A 21353-nucleotide genomic window follows, 5' to 3' on the forward strand; every position below is an offset into this window, starting at 1 on the left:
TCAGTGAACTTCAGTCACAGCTCTCGAGTGAGATGTTACAATGACAGTTGAGCAAATTGTTTATAAAAAATAAAAATAAACGTATAAAAAAGAAAACATTTTCACCCCAGTGCATTCTTAAGATGAGTGTTGTCAATGACTAGCATATATTTAGTTCACGGCAGCCTAGGCCTTGCCCAAGTTTGGGCACTGTAACATTCTTAATTAAAACCACTCCAGACCAACCAATTTAGGCCTAAACAGAAAAACTATTAGGCCTATATAATGGTAGTAGTCAAGGTGAAAGGACACCTGAATAACAAACACAATAAGTATCCCAATTTACAATGGGAGTTTGACATGAATGGGCAGGCTCAGCCTAAGCCCCTCTGTGTCACGTTAGACCAGAGGTAGTGATCAGGAGAAGAGAATGCTAAGAAGAACTGGAAGAATCAGAACAATACTTAAACAGTAGGTTAATAATACCAAAACTGAATTCTAGCCTACTGAAAGTAAAACATCCTAATGGACCAGCTAGAACTGAATTATGTAATGATAATGTGCCGCTTGATATGAATCTGGAAATGAAAATGACCTTTGACATGCCTCGGTTAATCTTTTAGCTAACGCTGCAGAAACGGTGCACTGTGAATTATGTTGAGAATTTGGTCTCATGTGGGAGATTGAATGAACTGTGGAGGAATGCCGCAGAAGTCTTTATTCGAGTTCTCACTTTTGGATGACTGGCACATGTGGAATCCCACCGAGGGGGGATGGCCTCTGCATTCCTGTTGTGTGTAGACTGGCAAGGGCCGGCAAATGCCAAAGTGCGATGATGCCGTAGCAATGCAACACCACAGGCATGGCAGGAATGTAGCCCAATGCATGAGGTCAGAGCAAGTCAGCCCTCGCAGAAAACAGGAGTGAGAGACAACGAAGGGGAGGTTATAGCCCCAGTGGGTCGCCTTAAGGACATTTTTGCGACAAGCTTTTACCCCCTTCTCCTCCAAACCACCCCTATTGGATCCCTCAAGTGTTGCTTTCCCCGCTCAAGCTGTGTCAACAAGTCTAGGAGAGGTTATAGAAGACTTCAAAAGAGCCACATGGCAAGACCTGCTTCTCCTCATTGAGCCGTTCAAAGTTGACACCCTCTGTTCACCCTATTGATTTAGCCATTGGCCTATTGGCTTCAGCTTCAAAAAAATTGTTACATTTGTCTGGAATGTGCTGGCACAGGGAACTGAGAGGATTTGAAAATGTGCATGCGCTCCAGTGGATGAGCATTGTTCAGGTTTCTGCTGTGGAATGAAATGGGGAAATCGGTTTGTTTTGTCATGCCATTTAAAAATATATATTTTCTCCATGGTTCACTGCTCAAGACATTTTGGCCTGCTTTACCAAAGTCAAAATGCCAGGTTTGCCAGCCCTGCCAGGAAAAGCTTTGTCAAGAGCAAGCCCTCATTTTAGCCTTCCCACACATTTCCAATGGAGTGAGTTTGCAAAGTCTTTGAAGTTCTCTGCTGGAATTTTTGAAATTTATTCACAGAGTAATTTGTTCATTTTGTGGGGAGAAGTTGTGGTCATTTTTTTTTTTTTTTTTTTTTAAACAGCTGTAGTCTGTAGAATAGCCCTTAATATTCTCTCAGCCCTGCTAAACATCAATGGACATAATCTTAAATTGGGGATGGAAAATGTCACACTGATTCTTCCATATGTACTTACAAAGACTTTTCACATTACAATGGCATTAACATCCAAACATACTGCATCTTGCCTCTTCGGCGATAATGAATCAGTTTAGCTGCAGTAATAACAATTTTCAAGCGCAGACAATTTTCCATATAAACGGTGTGCCCCATTCTTCTTTCTGTTGTTCCCCTAGTCTGTTTGCTAGGGATGTAACGATTCACTGAGATGCATCGGTCCCCGATTTTCAAATGTTTAACATCGGTTCGCGGACCCCTAACCGATCCAAATGTAGCTTGCATCTGGTCATAAAATCAATTAAAACTTCATGAATCACCCATTCACAATTTTTGGGGAGTTGTATTAAATTCTTTCTACGTTCCGAATCTACCTCATCTTTTGTGACAACTGATGTGTCCGCTCCTTCAGTGTCGAACTGCGTGTGACTGTTGACAGTCATTGATCTACAAGTCATTTTGCTAAACAACCCCAGACATCATCAGTAGCCTAGGAAAACTGTGTTCAGCTTTGGGCGCTGACCAACATGGGGTAGGCGGTCTGTTCCTGATATTGCACATCTGCTCGGCACCTTCAGCATTCAAATAGTAAAATGGCTTGCATGATATTAGGCTTTATTAGTTGAGTAAAAATCTGTGTTTGCTGGGTATTGTTGTCTATGCACGGTTGAAAATTGTGTTTTAGGGGAATACAGCTACCGGAGACAACTCATCTGGATTTACCTGCCGAACAGTGCTTAAAATAGATTTGATTTTGATTGTTCAGGTTCACCATCAGCAATAGTTTTGTCTGTATATGGTCATTTTTAAATATAACGGGTAAAGTTGATAATTTCATAACGAGGACCACAATCCTTTTTGCGAGGCGCACTGCATGGTTGAAGCGAGATTTAAAAAAAATCACACTGCAAAAACTTCAAAATGGTCAAAACCATTAGATTTTGAGATGGGGTGAAATCCAAAGTATTGCTATGTCATAGCTAATTTGTAAACAATAAATATTGATACAATACTAGCTCAAACAATTAATCCATTAATTAACTTGTTATTTTAGCAGGTGGTGATTTTAGTAGTGGGGTTGACAGAAAACAGGCTCCATTGCCGCCTCCGCCCCCCCCCTCCCCCCCAAATATGGTAGTGGGGTGGTAGATGCCTAGTGTCTCTTATGGATCAGCTCAGGTGCATACATAGTACACCATAGACATACATCATTTACACACAGACACACACACCCATAAATCAGCTCAGACAGATCCAGCTCAGGGAGGCCCAGCTCATGAGTTCCATCAGCAGATTTTTATTTGGAATTGAAAATGAATGTGTTTATACAACAAATGTTAGTGCGTCAAACCGAATTGCATTGATTCGTTCTCCAATCAAACCGAATCGTTTCAAACTAAAAAATATCGTTCCCGTATGGGAAAGATGCACATCCCTACTATTTGCATGTCGTGCCGTGCAGGCCCGCACTGGCTGGGGTTCCTGGGAATGAAATTCCTGGCATTGCTTTGGGTTAGTCTGGCATGCAGGAACCAGGGCCTTCTCTCCACCACACCTACCTGCCTGGGACGGGCACCTCACAAGGCCACCTTGCACATCTGGAGCCAATTAACTTGAGCTTGAATCGTCATCAACAAACTTGATTCACATGATCAGCAGCTTACTCTGGATTTGAGACTCCCATGCTTCCTTTTAGAAGGACACTCAGTCCTCTCATAACCTGGGGTTGGAGAGTGACCTTGGATTTGCAACCAAGTATTTCATTCTACTCTTTACTTGATGTTGTCTATCAGAGGACCACACTGCTCTAATACACATTCTTGGAGGTGAGGACACTGCTTGAAGAACAAGGCTTGAAGAACATTTAAAACACAACACTTTTTGAGTTGAAGTCCACCTTAGGCATTGTTTCTGTGGGGGAGCATTGAGTTGGCCCCCAATTTTCAGTTGGAATAATGAGCCTTTCTTGCAATTTTTCTGGGAGTTTCCCATAAACCTATCCTCCATATATTATCTTGTGTGTGTGCAGATTTTATTTGCAACTAATTTATTCAGATTATTACCTTATTATAATGGGTTAAGACTTGTTTTCATTTTTTTGTTTATTCATCATTTGCATTCACAAGGAGGCAGAGCAAAGTAAGAAGTCTGATCAAACGGGCTAAAGAATTGCAGCATGCAATTTTCCATCTACAATCAGAGCTTTCTAGTCAATCTTCCAGTTTTTCCCCCATTGGCAATCATAATGTAGCCTAACCACGAGCCTTGTGTCAGGCAAGGCTACATCTTTTACATTATCTCAGGACCTCCTGTTAGACCTTGATCGTTCCCCACTCAAAACACACTTCTGAAAGCACCTACGTACAGTGGGGAGAACAAGTATTTGATACACTGCCGATTTTGCAGGTTTTCCTACTTACTAAGCATGTAGAGGTCTGTAATTTTTTATCATAGGTACACTTCAACTGTGAGAGACGGAATCTAAAACAAAAGTCCAGGGAATCACATTGTATAATTTTTAAGTAATTAATTTGCATTTTATTGCATGACATAAGTATTTGATTACCTACCAACCAGTAAGAATTCCGGCTCTCACAGACCTGTTAGTTTTTCTTTAAGAAGCCCTCCTGTTCTCCACTCATTACCTGTATTAACTGCACCTGTTTGAACTCGTTACCTGTATAAAAGACATCTGTCCACACACTCAATAAAACAGACTCCAACCTCTCCACAATGGCCAAGACCAGAGAGCTGTGTAAGGACATCAGGGATAAAATTGTAGACCTGCACAAGGCTGGGATGGGCTACAGGACAATAGGTAAGCAGCTTGGTGAGAAGGCAACAACTGTTGGCGCAATTATTAAACAATGGAAGAAGTTCAAGATGACGGTCAATCACCCTCGGTCTGGGGCTCCATGCAAGATCTCACCTCGCGGGGCATCAATGATCATGAGGAAGGTGAGGGATCAGCCCAGAACTACACGGCAGGACCTGGTCAATGACCTGAAGAGAGCTGGGACCACAGTCTCAAAGAAAACCATTGGTAACACACTACGCCGCCATGGATTAAAATCCTGCAGCGCACGCAAGGTCCCCCTGCTCAAGCCAGCGCATGTCCAGGCCCGTCTGAAGTTTGCCAATGACCATCTGGATGATCCAGAGGAGGAATGGGAGAAGGTCATGTGGTCTGATGAGACAAAAATAGAGCTTTTTGGTTTGGAGGAAGAAGGATGAGTACAATCCCAAGAACACCATCCCAACCGTGAAGCATGGAGGTGGAAACATCATTCTTTGGGGATGCTTTTCTGCAAAGGGGACAGGACGACTGCACCGTATTGAGGGGAGGATGGATGGGGCCATGTATCGCGAGATCTTGGCCAACAACCTCCTTCCATCAGTAAGCGCATTGAAGATGGGTCGTGGCTGGGTCTTCCAGCATGACAACGACCCGAAACACACAGCCAGGGCAACTAAGGAGTGGCTCCGTAAGAAGCATCTCAAGGTCCTGGAGTGGCCTAGCCCGTCTCCAGACCTGAACCCAATAGAGAATCTTTGGAGGGAGCTGAAAGTCCGTATTGCCCAGCGACAACCCCGAAACCTGAAGGATCTGGAGAAGGTCTGTATGGAGGAGTGGGCCAAAATCCCTACTGCAGTGTGTGCAAACCTGGTCAAGAACTACAGGAAACGTATGATCTCTGTAATTGCAAACAAAGTTTTCTGTACCAAATATTAAGTTCTGCTTTTCTGATGTATCAAATACTTGTCATGCAATAAAATGCTAATTAATTACTTAAAAATTATACAATGTGATTCCCTGGACTTTTGTTTTAGATTCCGTCTCTCACAGTTGAAGTGTACCTATGATAAAAAATTACAGACCTCTACATGCTTTGTAAGTAGGAAAACCTGCAAAATCGGCAGTGTATCAAATACTTGTTCTCCCCACTGTATATGGCCACGACAGATGAATACCTCTGCGTTACGACGCGATGTGAGAAAGGTAGGTAGGTGTATGTTAGTCACGGTCGTTACAGTTTAAGATGAGGGAGTGTGATCTTTGTTTATGAGCGTTGTCTTCTTTCAATTACAGCATAGTGGATGACTCGTTCATGTTCCATTCACCCAGCTCAATCTAACGTCGATAGTTTTAGGCTCATATGCTGCTCACGTTTTCCCTGTACCAATCATGAGATTGCTTCAACATAGCCTATGTTTGAAAGTTTACATTGTAGGTGCACCGGTCGAGAGAATTTTGAGTAATCAAGGTGCGAGACAGTGACTCAATACCGCCTTGCACACTCTTGCCTGCATCTAGCTGATCTAGGGTGTAATCATTAGTCCAACAGTTATAAATTAGTTTCTATTGTACAAATTCAGGTATGTTCATCCCGCTTCCGTTTTAAGGAATGTTTTTCAACCGACTCGGCGGGATCAATACACCCCTGATCAGACACAGTTCACATCCATAGCAGCCACCAGAAAAATAGCATGCTCACTTTGCTCGTTGTATATATAATTCCTTCTCACAACTATCGACGCGCTTTCCTCCTATCACCTTTTCCCGTCGCTTGTGAACGTCAGTGCACAACACATCAGCTGTCTGGGCCAGGCGAAAAAACATTTCCAAGCCAAACCTTCATATCAGGACAGCTGGCTGCTATACACAGCCTACATCGTTGTCCCGTCATAGTCAACACAGCTACTAGAACTAACGTGTTAGTAAACCGGCTACAATCATGCAGTACAATGTACAGTCAGAAAGCAGTTTAGCAGTTACAAAGGCGGGCCCCGGTGGCAATAAATTAATAAAACCAAAAGCTTGACTTGGAAGAGTTCCAGTGTTGGATAGCCAGCTAGCCAACATGGCATCCCTCTCTGTTTGAGTAGGCTAAACTAGCTAGCTACATTCGATAGCTAAGTGAAAGTAAAAAATAAAATAAAAACATCTCACTCTTGCTTCTCCTTAATTTAGGAAGAAATTGGAAGGAAGAAATTGATGTTCAAAACTGTTCAACTGTCTTTCTCGCTCTGAGTCAACTACTCACCACATTTTATGCACTTCAGTGCTAGCTAGCTGTAGCTTATTTTTTCAGTACTAGAGTCATTCTCTGATCCTTTCATTGGGTGGACAACATGTCAGTTCATGCTGCAAGAGTTCTGATGGGTTGGAGGACGTCCTCAGGAAGTTGTCATAATGACTGTGTAAGTCTATGGAAGTTGTGAGAACCATGAGCCTCCTAGGTTTTGTATTGAAGTCATTGTACCAAGAGGAGGACGGAAGCTATCTGTCCTCCAGCTACACCACGGTGCTACACTACAGAGTGCTGTTGAGGCTACTGTAGACCTTCACTGCAAGACGGTTTGTTTTAATCAATTATTTGGTGAGGTGAATATATTTAGTATAGTTTTATTTCTATTAAATTCACTGAGGATGGTCCTCCTCTGAGGAGCCGTGTGTGTGTGTAAAATGGCGGCATTAGAGAACATTCAGGCTTTATAGACCCAGTACAGCAACCTCTGTATTTCCATAGAAGATGGGAGTTTCCTTTGCCTTGTGATGGGAGAAGATTGCACTTCAGCTACAGTACGATTTTCGCCACGTTTCGATTCTCTGCATTTCTATCTGAAGTTTTGTCACTTGCTCACTACCTTGTTGAATTGGTGTTTGTCATGGGCTCGAATTGGTTTCCACCGTATGTCTTGCTCCAGTGAAGTGTCAAGCATGTGCAAAGCTGTCATTCTTGCTCCAGTGAAGTGTCAAGCATGTGCAAAGCTGTCATCAAGGCAAAGGATGGCTACTTTGATGAATCTCAAATATATTTAGATTTGTTTAACACTTTTTTTGGTTACTACATGATTCCATATGCGTTATTTCATAGTTTTGATGTCTTCACTGTTATTCTACAATGTAGAAAATAGTCAAAACAAAGAAAAACCCTTGAATGAGTAGGTGTGTAAACTTTACTGGTACTGTATGTATTTCGGAGTTTGTATTTAGTATTTTATTTTAATTGTTGGACATAAATGACTGTTAACAGCAGGAAATCAGCTCCAAGTGTTTTTAATTTAGGTAATCTGTTCCAAAGTATTCCCGTGCCTAATAGAGAGATGCGTTTAATTGCATACAAATGTAAGCAAGGTTTGAAATGTATTGTTTTAGTCAAATACATCTATTCGGGCTTCTTGCGGTCAATTTGCAGTCTCCAAATAATTAGTAATTATGTTGAAAATATCTAAGTGATCCCTGCTGTAGGTTATAGTCCCCTCTTTACTTACCTCCCTTTCATTTTGCTTTTCACGCCATCTGTGCCTTTTTGCTTTTATCCACTCTGCACCATTTTTAGCGATCAGTTTACTATTTTATGCAGTCTCTCCCTCAAAATGAAATGGCATATTCATAGAAATAGTTTTACTTTCTATTTCTAAGGTCTCCATCTTAATACTATCTGACCTCAGTTCCAAAACACCCTCTCTCACTCACAGTCCCTCCCTTTGTAACTCTCCCTCCCTCTCTGCCTCTGAAGAGCTGCCAAGTTGAGTAGAGACCGTGCCCTCTCTAAGAGGGGGGGAGTAGAGACTCTCAGAGCTTGCTTAGTCATGCTCTGATAGGCCTCGGCTGGCGAGGCGAACTGAGGAGACCGGAGTGTCTATGCTGTGCTCTCGTCACTGGGCTCAGTCAGTTACCAGGGACACAGCGTTAGAGGCAGTAGTCCCACTCCACGAGCTACAACCGCAAACGTATGCTTATTCCAATCTAAACTCAAGTAGCCTAATTGTGTACTTTTCCCCTAACGTATTTGACCCCATTACCAGCCATAAAGTTAAGATTGATGTTTTGTCTTGTACCAACTCAATGGATGATGGTTAGGAGATGCAGGACCAAAAGGTAGGCCTCAACGTTAGAGTAATGTGTCTTTATAGTTAAGTTTGTAGCGACAACACTTCATCGCTGGTCATCTCTTTTTCTAGCCATGTTTGACAAATTCATGACTGCATGAAGTGGGCACAAGTTCGGCAGTAGTCAACTCAAAATGAGTTTGGGACAATGAGTACTTAAATAGCAATTTCCTGCTTGAAATATATGAATTGACTTGGGAAATAGCTTTCATCAATAATCATGTAGCCTACGTCTCGTGTTTGATTTAAGGCTGTGTTCAAGGAGTTTAGGTCTATGTTATGATGTGCATGTTCTGCAAGAATTCATGTAGCTTTTCTATACAGTAATTTGTGACTGTTATGATGGAGTGCACTTGACTGGAATGCAGATGGGCCTATCCAGAGTAAGAATGTATTTGAGTAGGCTAGGTACTGGTGAACGCAGCACTCTGAATTTGCATTTCATCAGGTAGGCTTAATACTAGTCGGCTGTATTGCAATTTGCAAATGCATATCTAGAGGGCATTTCTAAAGGGCAGCCACACTACAAGCCTATTTGTCTTTTTTGTTCATTACATTATATTCCACCACTTACTATCCAACCAAAAGTATCTCTGAGAGTGTGAAGTCTAGCCTACTTTCAGTAAAAAGTTGACTATTATTGTATTCTGTCTGTTTTCGAGTGGTCCAAATGAGAAATCACTATTTATTTTGAATTTTTACGAAGGGTATTTTCTCATATAGTCCTCTTAACGCGAACTCCAGGGTAAAAAAAAAAATATATATAAATAAATAAATAAATAAATCCTCTTTGTATTCTCACTGCCCTTGCCTTTGAATGAGGACTCAACTCTCTTACCAGGTCACTTATTTTGTGGTCCGAGTCCTCTTTATTCACATTTGCTAAGTTTAGAAAGGATCCAAAAGCTTTTTCCAACATTCCCTGAATGCACTCTGGGTTTTTACAAAGTGCAGGACAAGCCATCCCATCAGAATTTATCAGACCGCTAGATATACCTACTTACAGTGGTGGAAAAAGTACCAAATTGTCATACTTGAGTAAAAGTAAAGATACCTTTTTAATAGAAAAACACTCAAGTAAAAGTGAAAGTCACCCAGTAAAAAACTACTTGAGTAAAAGTATTTTGTTTTAAATATACGTAAGTATGAAAAGTAAATGTAATTGCTAAAATATACTTAAGTATTATAAATTATTTCAAATTCCTTATAAAGCAAACCAGAAGGCACAATTAAAAAATATTAATAATTAAAGAAAAAAGAAAGAAGAAAAAAATATTTAAAAAAAAATATATATATACAGTGGGGAGAACAAGTATTTTATACACTGCTGATTTTGCAGGTTTTCCTACTTACAAAGCATGTAGAGGTCTGTAATTTTTATCATAGGTACACTTCAACTGCGAGAGACGGAATCTAAAACAAAAATCCAGAAAATCACATTTTATGCTTTTTAAGTAATTAATTAGCATTTTATTGCATGACATAAGTATTTGATACATCAGAAAAGCAGAACTTAATATTTGGTACAGAAACCTTTGTTTGCAATTACAGAGATCATACGTTTCCTGTCGTTCTTGACCAGGTTTGCACACACTGCAGCAGGGATTTTGGCCCACCCTCCATACAGACCTTCTCCAGATCCTTCAGCTTTCGGGGCTGTCGCTGGGCAAAACGGACTTTCAGCTCCCTCCAAAGATTTTCTATTGGGTTCAGGTCTGGAGACTGGCTAGGCCACTCCAGGACCTTGAGATGCTTCTTACGGAGCCACTCCTTAGTTGCCCTGGCTGTGTGTTTCGGGTCGTTGTCATGCTGGAAGACCCAGCCACGACCCATCTTCAATGCTCTTACTGAGGGAACGAGGTTGTTGGCCAAGATCTCGCGATACATGGCCCCATCCATCCTCCCCTCAATACGGTGCAGTCGTCCTGTCCCCTTTGCAGAAAAGCATCCCCAAAGAATGATGTTTCCACTTCCATGCTTCACGGTTGGGATGGTGTTTTTGGGCTTGTACTCATCCTTCTTCTTCCTCCAAACATGGTGAGTGGAGTTTAGACCAAAAAGCTCTATTTTTGTCTCATCAGACCACATTACCTTCTCCCATTCCTCCTCTGGATCATCCAGATGGTCATTGGCAAACTTCAGACGGGCCTGGACATGCGCTGGCTTGAGCAGGGGGACCTTGCGTGTGGTGCAGGATTTTAATCCATGGCGGCGTAGTGTGTTACTAATGGTTTTCTTTGAGACTGTGGTCCCAGCTCTCTTCAGGTCATTTACCAGGTCCTGCCGTGTAGTTCTGGGCTGATCCCTCACCTTCCTCATGATCATTGATGCCCCACGAGGTAAGATCTTGCATGGAGCCCCAGACCGAGGGCACTTTTTGCACCAAAGTACGAACACGTCTCCTTCCTGAGCGGTATGACGGCTGCGTGGTCCCATGGTGTTTATACTTGCATACTATTGTTTGTACAGATGAATGTGGTACCTTCAGGCGTTTGGAAATTGCTCCCAGGTCTTGGATGATTTCTTTTGATTTTCCCATGATGTAAAGCAAAGAGCCACTGAGTTAGAAGGTCGGCCTTGAAATACATCCACAGGTAGACCTCCAATTGACTCAAATTATTTCAATTGGCCTATCAGAAGCTTCTAAAGCCATTACATAATTTTCTGGAATTTTCCAAGCTGTCTGAAGGCACAGTCAACTTAGTATATGTAAACTTCTGACCCACTGGAATTGTGATACAGTGAAATAATCTTACTTTAAACAATTACTTGTATCATGCACAAAGGAGATGTCCTAACCGACTTGCCAAAACGATAGTTTGTTAACAAGAAACTTGTGGAGTGGTTGAAAAGTGAGTTTTAATGACTCCAACCTAAGTATATGTAAACTTCCGACCTCAAGTGTGTGTGTGTGTGTATAACTTTGTTAAAACAATTCAAAATACGTTTCTTTTGACTCTTCAGATACCCTAAAATGTAATCAAACTATAATTTTTCATACGGAAAGTAGTATGTTCCTCGTGCGACCAAACACGAATTTCCAATAGTGTGTCCCAATACTAAAAATCATATTTCTTACTCGTTTTGGAAGAAACACGCCTGAAACCTTGAACACAGAGTGCTGACATCTTGTGGAAGCCATATTAATTGCATTCTGGGAGCTAGATTACATTTTTTCCCTATACCTTCCATTGTAATAGTATGTGCTCTCAAAAAAAAAGAATCTGGTTGGTTTTTCTATGGATATTCTCCTACCGTATCTTATGTGTTATAGTCTCCTACATTATTTTTAACATTTCTACAAACTTCAAAGTTTTTTCTTTCCAATGGTACCAATTATATGCATATCTGGCTTCAGGGCTTGAGCAACAGGCAGTTTACTTTGGGCACGTCAGTCAGGTGGAAATTGAGAAAAAAGGACCCTAGCCTGAAGTTTCAGAACCCACATTTATTCAAATAAGTTTTTTCTCTGCCAAGAAGTTTCCTTTCCACTCTTATGTAGGTTTCATAACAGCAAGGAAATAACACTGTCACAACAGATCTTAATATGCGTCATGACAGTGTTATGTCAGCTGTTAGGACATGACATGGTTATGACCGTGGAATAATGTGTTATGACTCTGCGGGTCAAGTAAAGGGTTACCTCATCTTCTCTCTTTTTTAGTTGGGTGAAAAAATTACAAAATGTTTCTAAATTCCCTTACGTTGATTACTTTTTCCACGTTGATTCTATTCCATGGAAACACCATTTATTCAACTAGTTTGGGCCCAGCTGGAATCCATACTGAACTAATAGCCTAGCCTCATCTCTCTTAGTTTCTGTGTGAAGGTGCTGAGCCAGATGCACCTCAAGCTTTTTAACAGTTGATCCAAAAAAAAGTGTAATGATAATCAACTCAACCTATACTGAGCTAATACATGTTTACCACGTATTCTGCCGATCCAACCTTTTTAACAGCTGATTTTCCAAAAAATAAATAAACTCATCCTGAAATATTATATATCTCTCTCTGTGAAGGTGCTGAGCCAGGTACATCCCAAACTGTCGTCCCAGGAGGATGCGCTGCAGTACATCGAGGAGCTGATCCTGCTGCTGCTCAGCATGCTCTGCCAGGCACAGCCACGCAGCGTGCAGGATGTGGAGGTGAGGATCTCCGTCAATAGCGCAACAGTGTCTGGACCAAAAACCTTGTTGACCCCTTTTTTACAGAGTGTAAACAGAGGAGGTTTTACACACTTCCAAAGCAATAACAGGAGCTTTGGACAAAAAGGTCCTTCACATAGAGAAAAAGGGAATGTGTGCTCAGTGTTGTTTTGCCCTCGTGATCTTTTACTGAAGCGTAGTTCCAGGTGATAATATCACAACATTTCAATCACAATTAAGTTGAATCGTTGTGATTGTGTTGTCTAAGCTGTATTATTAAAAGATTCCGTTTGGAAGCAGAAAAACAGTGAGCAGACCTTCCCTTTTGGAGTCCCTCATGGAAACAACAACGAGCTGTGGCGAGGTAGAAGTTGCCTCTAAATCACAGGTCTAGGATCAGACGACTGTTCCCCTGATCCTCTCATTTAACCTATCGTCTGGGAAATAAACTGACCCTTGACCAGTGATGGGGGCTACTTCTACTTAAAGGGGAAATCAGCATTTGCTACACTGAACAAAAATATAAACGCAACATGTAAAGTGTTGGTCCCATTTTCATGAGCTGAAATAAAAGATCCCAGACATTTTCCATATGCACAAAAAGCGTATTTCTCTCAAATCCTGTGCAGCAATTTGTTTACATCCCTGTTAGTGAGCATTTCTCCTTTGTCAAGATAATCCATCCACCTGACAGGTCAGGGATATCAAGAAGCTGATTAAACCGCATGATCATTACACAGGTGTATCTTGTGCTGGGGACAATAGAAAGCCACTCTAAAATGTGCACTTTTGTCACAACACAATGCTAGATGTTTCAAATTGAGGGAGTGTACAATTGGCATTCTAACTGCAGGAATGTCCACCAGAGCTTTTGCCAGAGATTTTAATGTTCGTTTTAGAGTATTTGGCAGTATGTCCAACCGGCCTCACAACCGCAGACCACGTGTAATCACGCCAGCCCAGGTCCTCCACATCCGGCTTCTTCAGCTGGTCTGAGACCAGCCACCCGCACAGCTGATGAAACTTTGGGTTTGCATAACCGGCGAATTTCTGCACAAACTGTCAGAAAACGTCTCAGGGAAGCTCATCTGTATGGTCGCTGTCTTCACCAGGGTGACACAATTGCAACAAACACAATTGCATTTTATCGATAGCAATTTGAATGCACAGAGATACCGTGACGATCCTATATTTGTCACATGCGCCGAATACAACAGGTGTAGTAGACCTTATTGTGATATTCTTAATTACAAGCCCTTGACCAACAATGCAGTTCAAGAAATAGAGTTAAGAAAATATATATATATATTTATTTTTTTCTTAACTCTATTTCTTGAATATATATATATATAAAATAAATGACCAAATAAAATAATAACAAGGCTATATACAGGGGGTACCGGTACCAGGTCAATGTGCGGGGCTACAGGTTAGGTGAGGTAATTTGTACATGTAGGTAGGGGTAAAGTGAATATTCCGGGTGGCCATTTGATTAATTTTTCAGCAGTCTGATGGCTTGGGACTAGAAGCTGTTAAGGAGCCTTTTGGACCTAGACTTGGCGCTCCGTTACCACTTGCCGTGCGGTAGCAGAGAGCACAGTCTATGACTTGGGTGACTGGAGTCTTTGACAATTTTTTGGGCTTTCCTCTGACACTGCCTGGTATATAGGTCCTGGATGGCAGGAAGCTTGGCCCCTGTGATGTACTGGACCCGCACACACTACCCTCTGTAGCGCTTTACGGTCGGATGTCGAGCAGTTGCCATACCAGGCGGTGATGCAACCAGTCAGGATGGTCTCGATGGTGCAGCTGTAGAACCATTTGAGGTTCTGAGGACCCATGCCAAATCTTTTCAATCTCCTGAGGGGGAATAGGTGTTGTCGTGCCCTCTTCACGACTGTCTTGGTGTGTTTGGACCAGGATAGTTTGTTGGATGTGGACACCAAGGAACTCACTCTTGACCTGCTCCATTACAGCCCCGTTGATGTAGTCCACGATTAGCTCCTTTGTCTTGCTCACATTGAGGGAGAGGTTGTTGTTGTCCTGGCATCACACTGCCAGGTCTTTGACCTCCTCCCTATAGGCTGTCTCATCGTTGTCGCTGGTCAGGCCTACCACTGTTGTCATCAGCAAACTTAATGATGGTGTTTGAGTCGTGCCTGGCCACGCAGTCGTGGGTGAACGGAGTACAGGAGAGGACTAAGCACGCACTGTTGAGGGGCCACCGTGTTGAGGATCAGCGTGGCAGATGTTTTGAAGCCTACCCTTACCACCTGAGGGTGGCCCGTTGGGAAGTCCAGGATCCAGTTGCAAGAGGGTGTTTAGTCCCAGGGTCCATAGCTTGGTGATGAGCTTTGTGGGCATTATAAGACATATAAGACATGTCACCCATTGAGCACGTTTGGGATGCTCTGGATTAACGTGTACGACAGTGTGTTCCAGTTCCAGCAAAATATCCAACAACTTTGCACAGCCGTTGAAGAGGAGTGGGACAACATTCCACAGGCCACAGGCCACAATCAACAGCCTGATAATCTCTATGCGAAGGAGATGTGTCGCGCTGCAAGAGACAAACGGTGGTCACACCAGATACTGACTGGTTTTCTGATCCACGTCCCTACCTTTATTTTAAGGCATCTTTGACCAACAGATGCATATCTGTATTCCCAGTCATGTGAAATCTATAGATTAGAGCCTAATTTGTTTCAATTGGCTGATTTCCTTTTATGAACTGTGACTCAGTAAAATCGTATAAATTGTTGAAAGTTATGTTTTTTTTAATATTTTGTTTCAGTATACATCAATTTTGGGACTAAAATTAATGATTTGTACGTATTGATTCTTGAAGAATATAATTTATAAATGCTTCATGAGCTTAGTTCAACTGTCGTACCCCATCAGAAGCCAAAATATAAGCTTGTTTTACTCCAATGTTTGTAAACAAACACTATATAGCCTCAAAACATGGTTAAAAGTATAATGTTGATATCATGGATGGCCAGTCCTTGCATCCATAGCACTGTCTATGAATTTGGTTGGTTCCATTTCTCTAGCCCCATCCCTCAGCTTTTTTCCGAACCGGGGCGGGGAGTCCACTTTGTTATTGTTTCTACTGCTGATTGCCGCTTTAAATATCTCTGTCACAGCATAGCATTCCGCTTAATTTCATTCTGTAGCAGACACACTTTTTATTGACAGCTGGTGAAGTCAGGATTGCAGTAAAAGAGGATGTTGATTTTATGTGCCCACCGAAAAGGGGAAATTATCAGTGTTCGTGAAGTTAATTTATTTTAAACTCGGGTCACGGTGTACTTTAGATGGTTTGATTTGCACTGAGATAAAACTCAGTTTTCATTCATTTGTATTCTTACGAATCCAATCCATTTACCCAAAGTGACAGGTAGAAAAGTGAAGCTATTTACGGACATGTATTTTGACTGATATTGCTTTGACAATCATTTGAACAGAACTCACAACATTCTCATATCTTGATTGATTGGATGTCATTGAACAGGAGAACGTTTTCTTGCGCATCATCACACTATGTTGTTTTTTGCTATTCTACAATGATAACTGACATGAGCTAATGCAGAAAACATCTGAAATCTTGCTTTGTTCACTCCATGTTTTAGATGGCCAACCTGTTTTCACCTCTTGTTTTTGTTTTGTCTACCTTGACTCATTTATTGCGAGCAGAAGGTTCACGTGAAATCCGCAGGTGCTTTTTACGGTCCATGACCCTAGCCATGGGGCATGGTAAAGTCAAACCATGGATATGTGGTCTCTTTTTACCATGTTTACTCCTCCCTTAGTTCTGTGCTCTCTCTTTCTGTTGACCTCTCCCTGTGACCCTGTCTGTATGAACTTTAACCCTTGACCTGCCAGGGTTGGTGACTGACCACTCTCATTTGTGCTTGTGTATATTGTAGTTTGTGACCCATTGAATCCAATGGATTGCGGGAAATTTGTATTGTTTGTGTACTATGTATGTACCCTACATAAGAACTACATAACGCATTCATAAAGAGCTCCTTAATACCTTTGTAAGCACAACAAATGTTTGATTCCCTCAAATATACAACACAAACATTTTGTAAATGCCTAGGCCTCAGAAAGCCTATGTCAACTTGAAATTGTTGACATAAGCTCTTATGACTTTTTATGTAGTGCTTATGAAGATGTCCTCCGTTAACTGTGGATGTATTTTGTAGTTCTCACCCTTTTTTAAAAATGGTTACAGAAACTCTTAGCCTAACTCATACGTCAAGGGAGGGACATCCTGGTAGTGCCTGCAGCAGAAGTGTGACATGACACTTGACATGTACATGTCATGTACCCGTCCTCCCATTGACATAACCTGTTAGATGTCCCTTTTTTTAAGGGAAAAATCCCATGTGAAACGTCTGCGACAATAAAAAAATGGTGAACGCATGGAAATGCTTATGTCAAGTGTCATAGGGCAGTTTGAAGGAGGAGTCATGTTTGCCCCCAGTGAATGTTTGCTTTGCCTATGGATGCAGCATCAACAGAGGACCAGGAAATATGTAATTTAAGTAAATAAGAGATAAGTAAGGCCTGACTGCAGCCCAAATGGCACCCTATTCCCTATGTAGTCCACTACATTTGACAAGGGCCCATAGGGCTCTGGTCAGAAGTATTGCACTATTGAAGGGCTCTCAATCTCCCTCCCTCCTTTCCTCCCCTCAGGAGCGAGTGCAGAAGAGTTTCCCTCACCCTATCGATAAGTGGGCTATCGCCGACGCCCAGGCAGCCATCGAAAAGAGGAAGAGGAGGAATCCTTTGGCCCTGCCAGTGGATAAGATCCACCCGCTGCTCAAGGTAACCCATAATCCCAAATGTCTCTGGGTCATGTTCAGTAGGGCAAAGCATTTTGAAATGGAAAGCGAAAATGAATGTTTCTTACTGGACACTTTCAGCAGGATCAGACATTGATGCTGGCCAGTAAAAACATGTTGGGGCAGTATCTTCTCAGCGCATTTTGTTGTTCCAGTTTACCTGCTGTGTCACAGTCTGCTATTGAAAACCATTGAAAACTACACACTGAAAAGTCATGCTATTTGTATTTGAGCAAAATTATTGGCCGTTAATTCAACCACGCTCCTCGCAAGTCAGAACTTCTTGAGCACTCGCACTACATGAGTTGATGCCTTCACACGGCACACATGAGCTGTCCAGAGTAGAAAGAAGGGCTCATCAATCTACTCGCCAAGCTTATTTATTTTAGGGAAAGTGGTTTACAAAAGTAAAACTTCAATAGTGAACATACTAGCAAAAATAATACAATGTCTACATTGCTAAATTATATTTGTTTTTTTTTAATACTGTAATACCATAATAACCAAATGTAGCCTATTACGAGCTGAATATATACAGACTAAGGATATCAACCTAGGCCCCTGCATGACCCTAATGCATTTACAAAGAAAAGGTTAACGTTGGACCCTGATTTCAGGTAGTTCGTTACTGTTTCAAAACTTTTTGTACCTACTGAACATGACCCTGGTGGCTAGACCAATCATAATGAAGGGACCTGTAAGGTCAGGATGTAGCCTAGGTCTTCAACGCCAAGTACGTTAGTCAGGCTGTGAACCACCCTGAGGAAACGGCTGGGTGTATTCAGTGATGTACAGTGCCTTGCGAAAGTATTCACACTCCTTGACTTTTTTCCCGAAAACATTTTTCATTTCTTGTCAAGGATCTACACAAAATACTCATGTCAAAGTAAAAAAAAATATTCTAATCATATTTTGATTAGATAAGTGTTCAACCCCCTGAGTCAATACTTGTTAGAATCACCTTTGGCAGCGATTACAGCGGTGAGTCTTTCTGGGTAAGTCTCTAAGAGCTTTGCACATCTGGATTGTACAATATTTGCACATTATTCAAAAAAAATCTCCAAGCTCTGTCAAGTTGGTTGTTGATCATTGCTAGACATTTTCAAGTCTTGTCAAAATCGCCTTGAAAATCGGTCCGTAACTAGGCCACTCAGGAACATGCAAGGTCGTCTTGCTAAGCAGCTTCAGTGTATGTTTGGCCTTATGAAAGGTGAATTTGTCTCCCAGTGTCTGTTGGAAAGCAGACCGAATCAAGTTTTCCTCTAGGATTTTGCCTGTGCTTAGCTATATTCCTATACTCTTTTTATCCCCAAAAATCTCCCAAGTCCTTGCCGGAGATGAGCATACCCGTAACATGATGCAGCCACCACCGTGCTTGAAAATATGGAGAGTGGTACTTAGTGATGTGTTGGATTTGCCCAAAACACAATGCGTTGTGTTCAGGACATAAAGTTCATTTCTTTGCAACATTGTGTGCAGTATTACTTTAGTGCCTTACTGCAAACCGAATGCATGTTTTTGAACATTTCTATTCTGTACAGGCTTCCTTTTCACTCTGTCATTTAGGTTAGTATTGTGGAGTAACTACAATGTTGATCCATCCTCAGTTATCTCCTATCACACAGCCATTAAACTCTGTTTTAAAATCACCGTTGGGCTCATGGTGAAATCCCTGAGCGGTTTCCATCCTCTCCGGCAACTGAGTTAGTGACTGTGTGTATTGATACACCATCCTAAGTGTAATTAATAACTGCACCATGCTCATAGGGATATTCTATGTCTGCTTTATATTTTTTATTTTACCCATCTACCAATAGGTGCACTTTGCGAACCATTGGAAAACCTTGCTGGTCTTTGTGGTTGAATCTGTGGTTGAAATTCACTGCTTGCCTGGGGGACCTTACTAATTGTATGTGTGGGGACAGAGATGGGGTAGTCATTTAAAAATCATATTAAACACTATTATTGCACACAGTAAGTCCATTTTTACTTATTTAGGCTTGCCATAACAAAAGGGTTAAATACTTATTGACTCGACATTACAGCTTAGATTTGTTTTAAATTAATATCTAAACATTGCTAAAAATGTAATTCCACTTTGATGTTATGGTGTGTTGTGTATTGATCAGTGACACAATCAAAATTCAGCAGAATGTGGAAAAAGTCAAGGGGTGTCAGTACTTTCTGAGGGCAGAGTAAAAAGTCCTGAATGTTGCAAATAGGACTGTCTGTCATGTATTCATTTATTAATCCGTTTTAGCTTTCTACACAATATATCTGAAAGTGTTGTAACGTTACATCCTCCTGAACAGGACCCAGTTACTGATATCTTTAAAAAAATATATATATATGTTTCACCTTTATTTAACCAGGTAGGCCAGTTGAGAACAATTTCTCATTTACAACTGCGACCTGGCCAAGATAAAGCAAAGCAGTGCGACAGACAACAACACAGTTACACATGGAATTAACAAACTTAGTCAATAACACAATAGAAAGGTCTATATACAGTGTGCGCAAATGATGTAAGATTAGGCCATAGTGGTGAAATAATTACAATTTAGCAATTAAACACTGGAGTGATAGATGTGCAGAAGTTGAATGTGCAAGTAGAGATACTGGGGTGCAAAGGAGCAAAAATAAATAAATATCAATATGTGGATGAGGTAGTTGGGTGGGCTATTTACAGGTGGGCTATGTACGGGTGCAATTATCTGTAAGCTGCTCTGACAGCTGATACTTAAAGTTTGTGAGGGAGATATGCGTCTCCTGCTTCAATGATTTTTTTCAATTCGTTACAGTCATTGGCAGTAGAGAACTGGAAGGAAAGTCGGCCAAAGGAGGAATTGTGCTCTACACTTCAGAAATGTTTTTATGAAACAGACAAAGGATTGATTGAACCGCTTTTAACGTGACTCAATAAACAAAATAGACATTTTGTTTTTTCTTTGTCCAAAATGTTTTCTGTTTCAGTGCCTACTGAACACAGCTCGAGGAGCGGTATTGGCCACGTTTCTCACAGTACCTATACTGACCAATAGAGGGAGACATTTAACTGTTTTGTGGAATTGGTCACTTACTGAAAATCCATGATGAACCTATCATGCTTAACAAAATGTATTCACCCATGCCAAATACTTTAATTGAGATGATATTAAAGGGGCAATATGCATTTGAAACAATAACACATTTTGGTAAAAAGCTGTGGGATGGGTATGGAGAAATGTCGAAAGCCAGTATGAGGGTTTGCGCTCAGGCTAGAATGAATGGTGGCTGTAGAGTTCAAAGGGTACTCGCACTCAAACCATGAAAAGGAAAATTCCAAGGAGGCCGAGATGCAAAGATTTACTTAATTTAGACCATGCTTCCAAGAATACAAAAGGTTAAAGTTCTGAAAGACCTACACTTTTTTGCACTTTTTGTTGTATTCTTTTACCTATTGCCCCTTTTAAATAAGGAATGATAGGATTTACATTTTAGAATGGTAACTAACACCTAACCATATAGATGCTTTATGAGTGACCAAGCAACCTTTAAAAAAAACATGTCTCTTATTGGATACTTGATAAGAATATTCCAACTATATTCTTTAGACCTTTTTTGCTATGAGCTGTTAGTGCTCTTTGTTTTAGTAATACACATACTGATGTGCAGCAACAACAGAATTACTTGATTAACATCATTTTAAGAACACCGGTTATACAATTCTGAGCCTTGCATGACCGTATTACATGACTTAATTAGTATTTAAAGTACCTATAGTGCCCAATTACT

At 41.2% G+C, this 21353-nt stretch overlaps 1 protein-coding gene across 4 annotated transcripts in view; it reads left to right on the top strand.

The window, feature by feature from the left end:
• Nucleotides 1-21353, top strand: part of LOC129839452 (son of sevenless homolog 1-like) — a 69626-nt gene that overhangs the window by 2448 nt on the left and 45825 nt on the right. For all 4 annotated transcript variants that reach the window (XM_055906927.1, XM_055906937.1, XM_055906943.1 and 1 more), the window contains exons 2-3: nucleotides 12598-12723; nucleotides 17431-17562. In XM_055906927.1, coding sequence (XP_055762902.1) covers nucleotides 12598-12723; nucleotides 17431-17562 — 258 coding nt within the window. The remainder of the gene's footprint in view (nucleotides 1-12597; nucleotides 12724-17430; nucleotides 17563-21353) is intronic.

Source organism: Salvelinus fontinalis, chromosome 3, assembly GCF_029448725.1.
Source record: "Salvelinus fontinalis isolate EN_2023a chromosome 3, ASM2944872v1, whole genome shotgun sequence".
In the NCBI taxonomy this organism is placed as follows: domain Eukaryota; kingdom Metazoa; phylum Chordata; class Actinopteri; order Salmoniformes; family Salmonidae; genus Salvelinus; species Salvelinus fontinalis.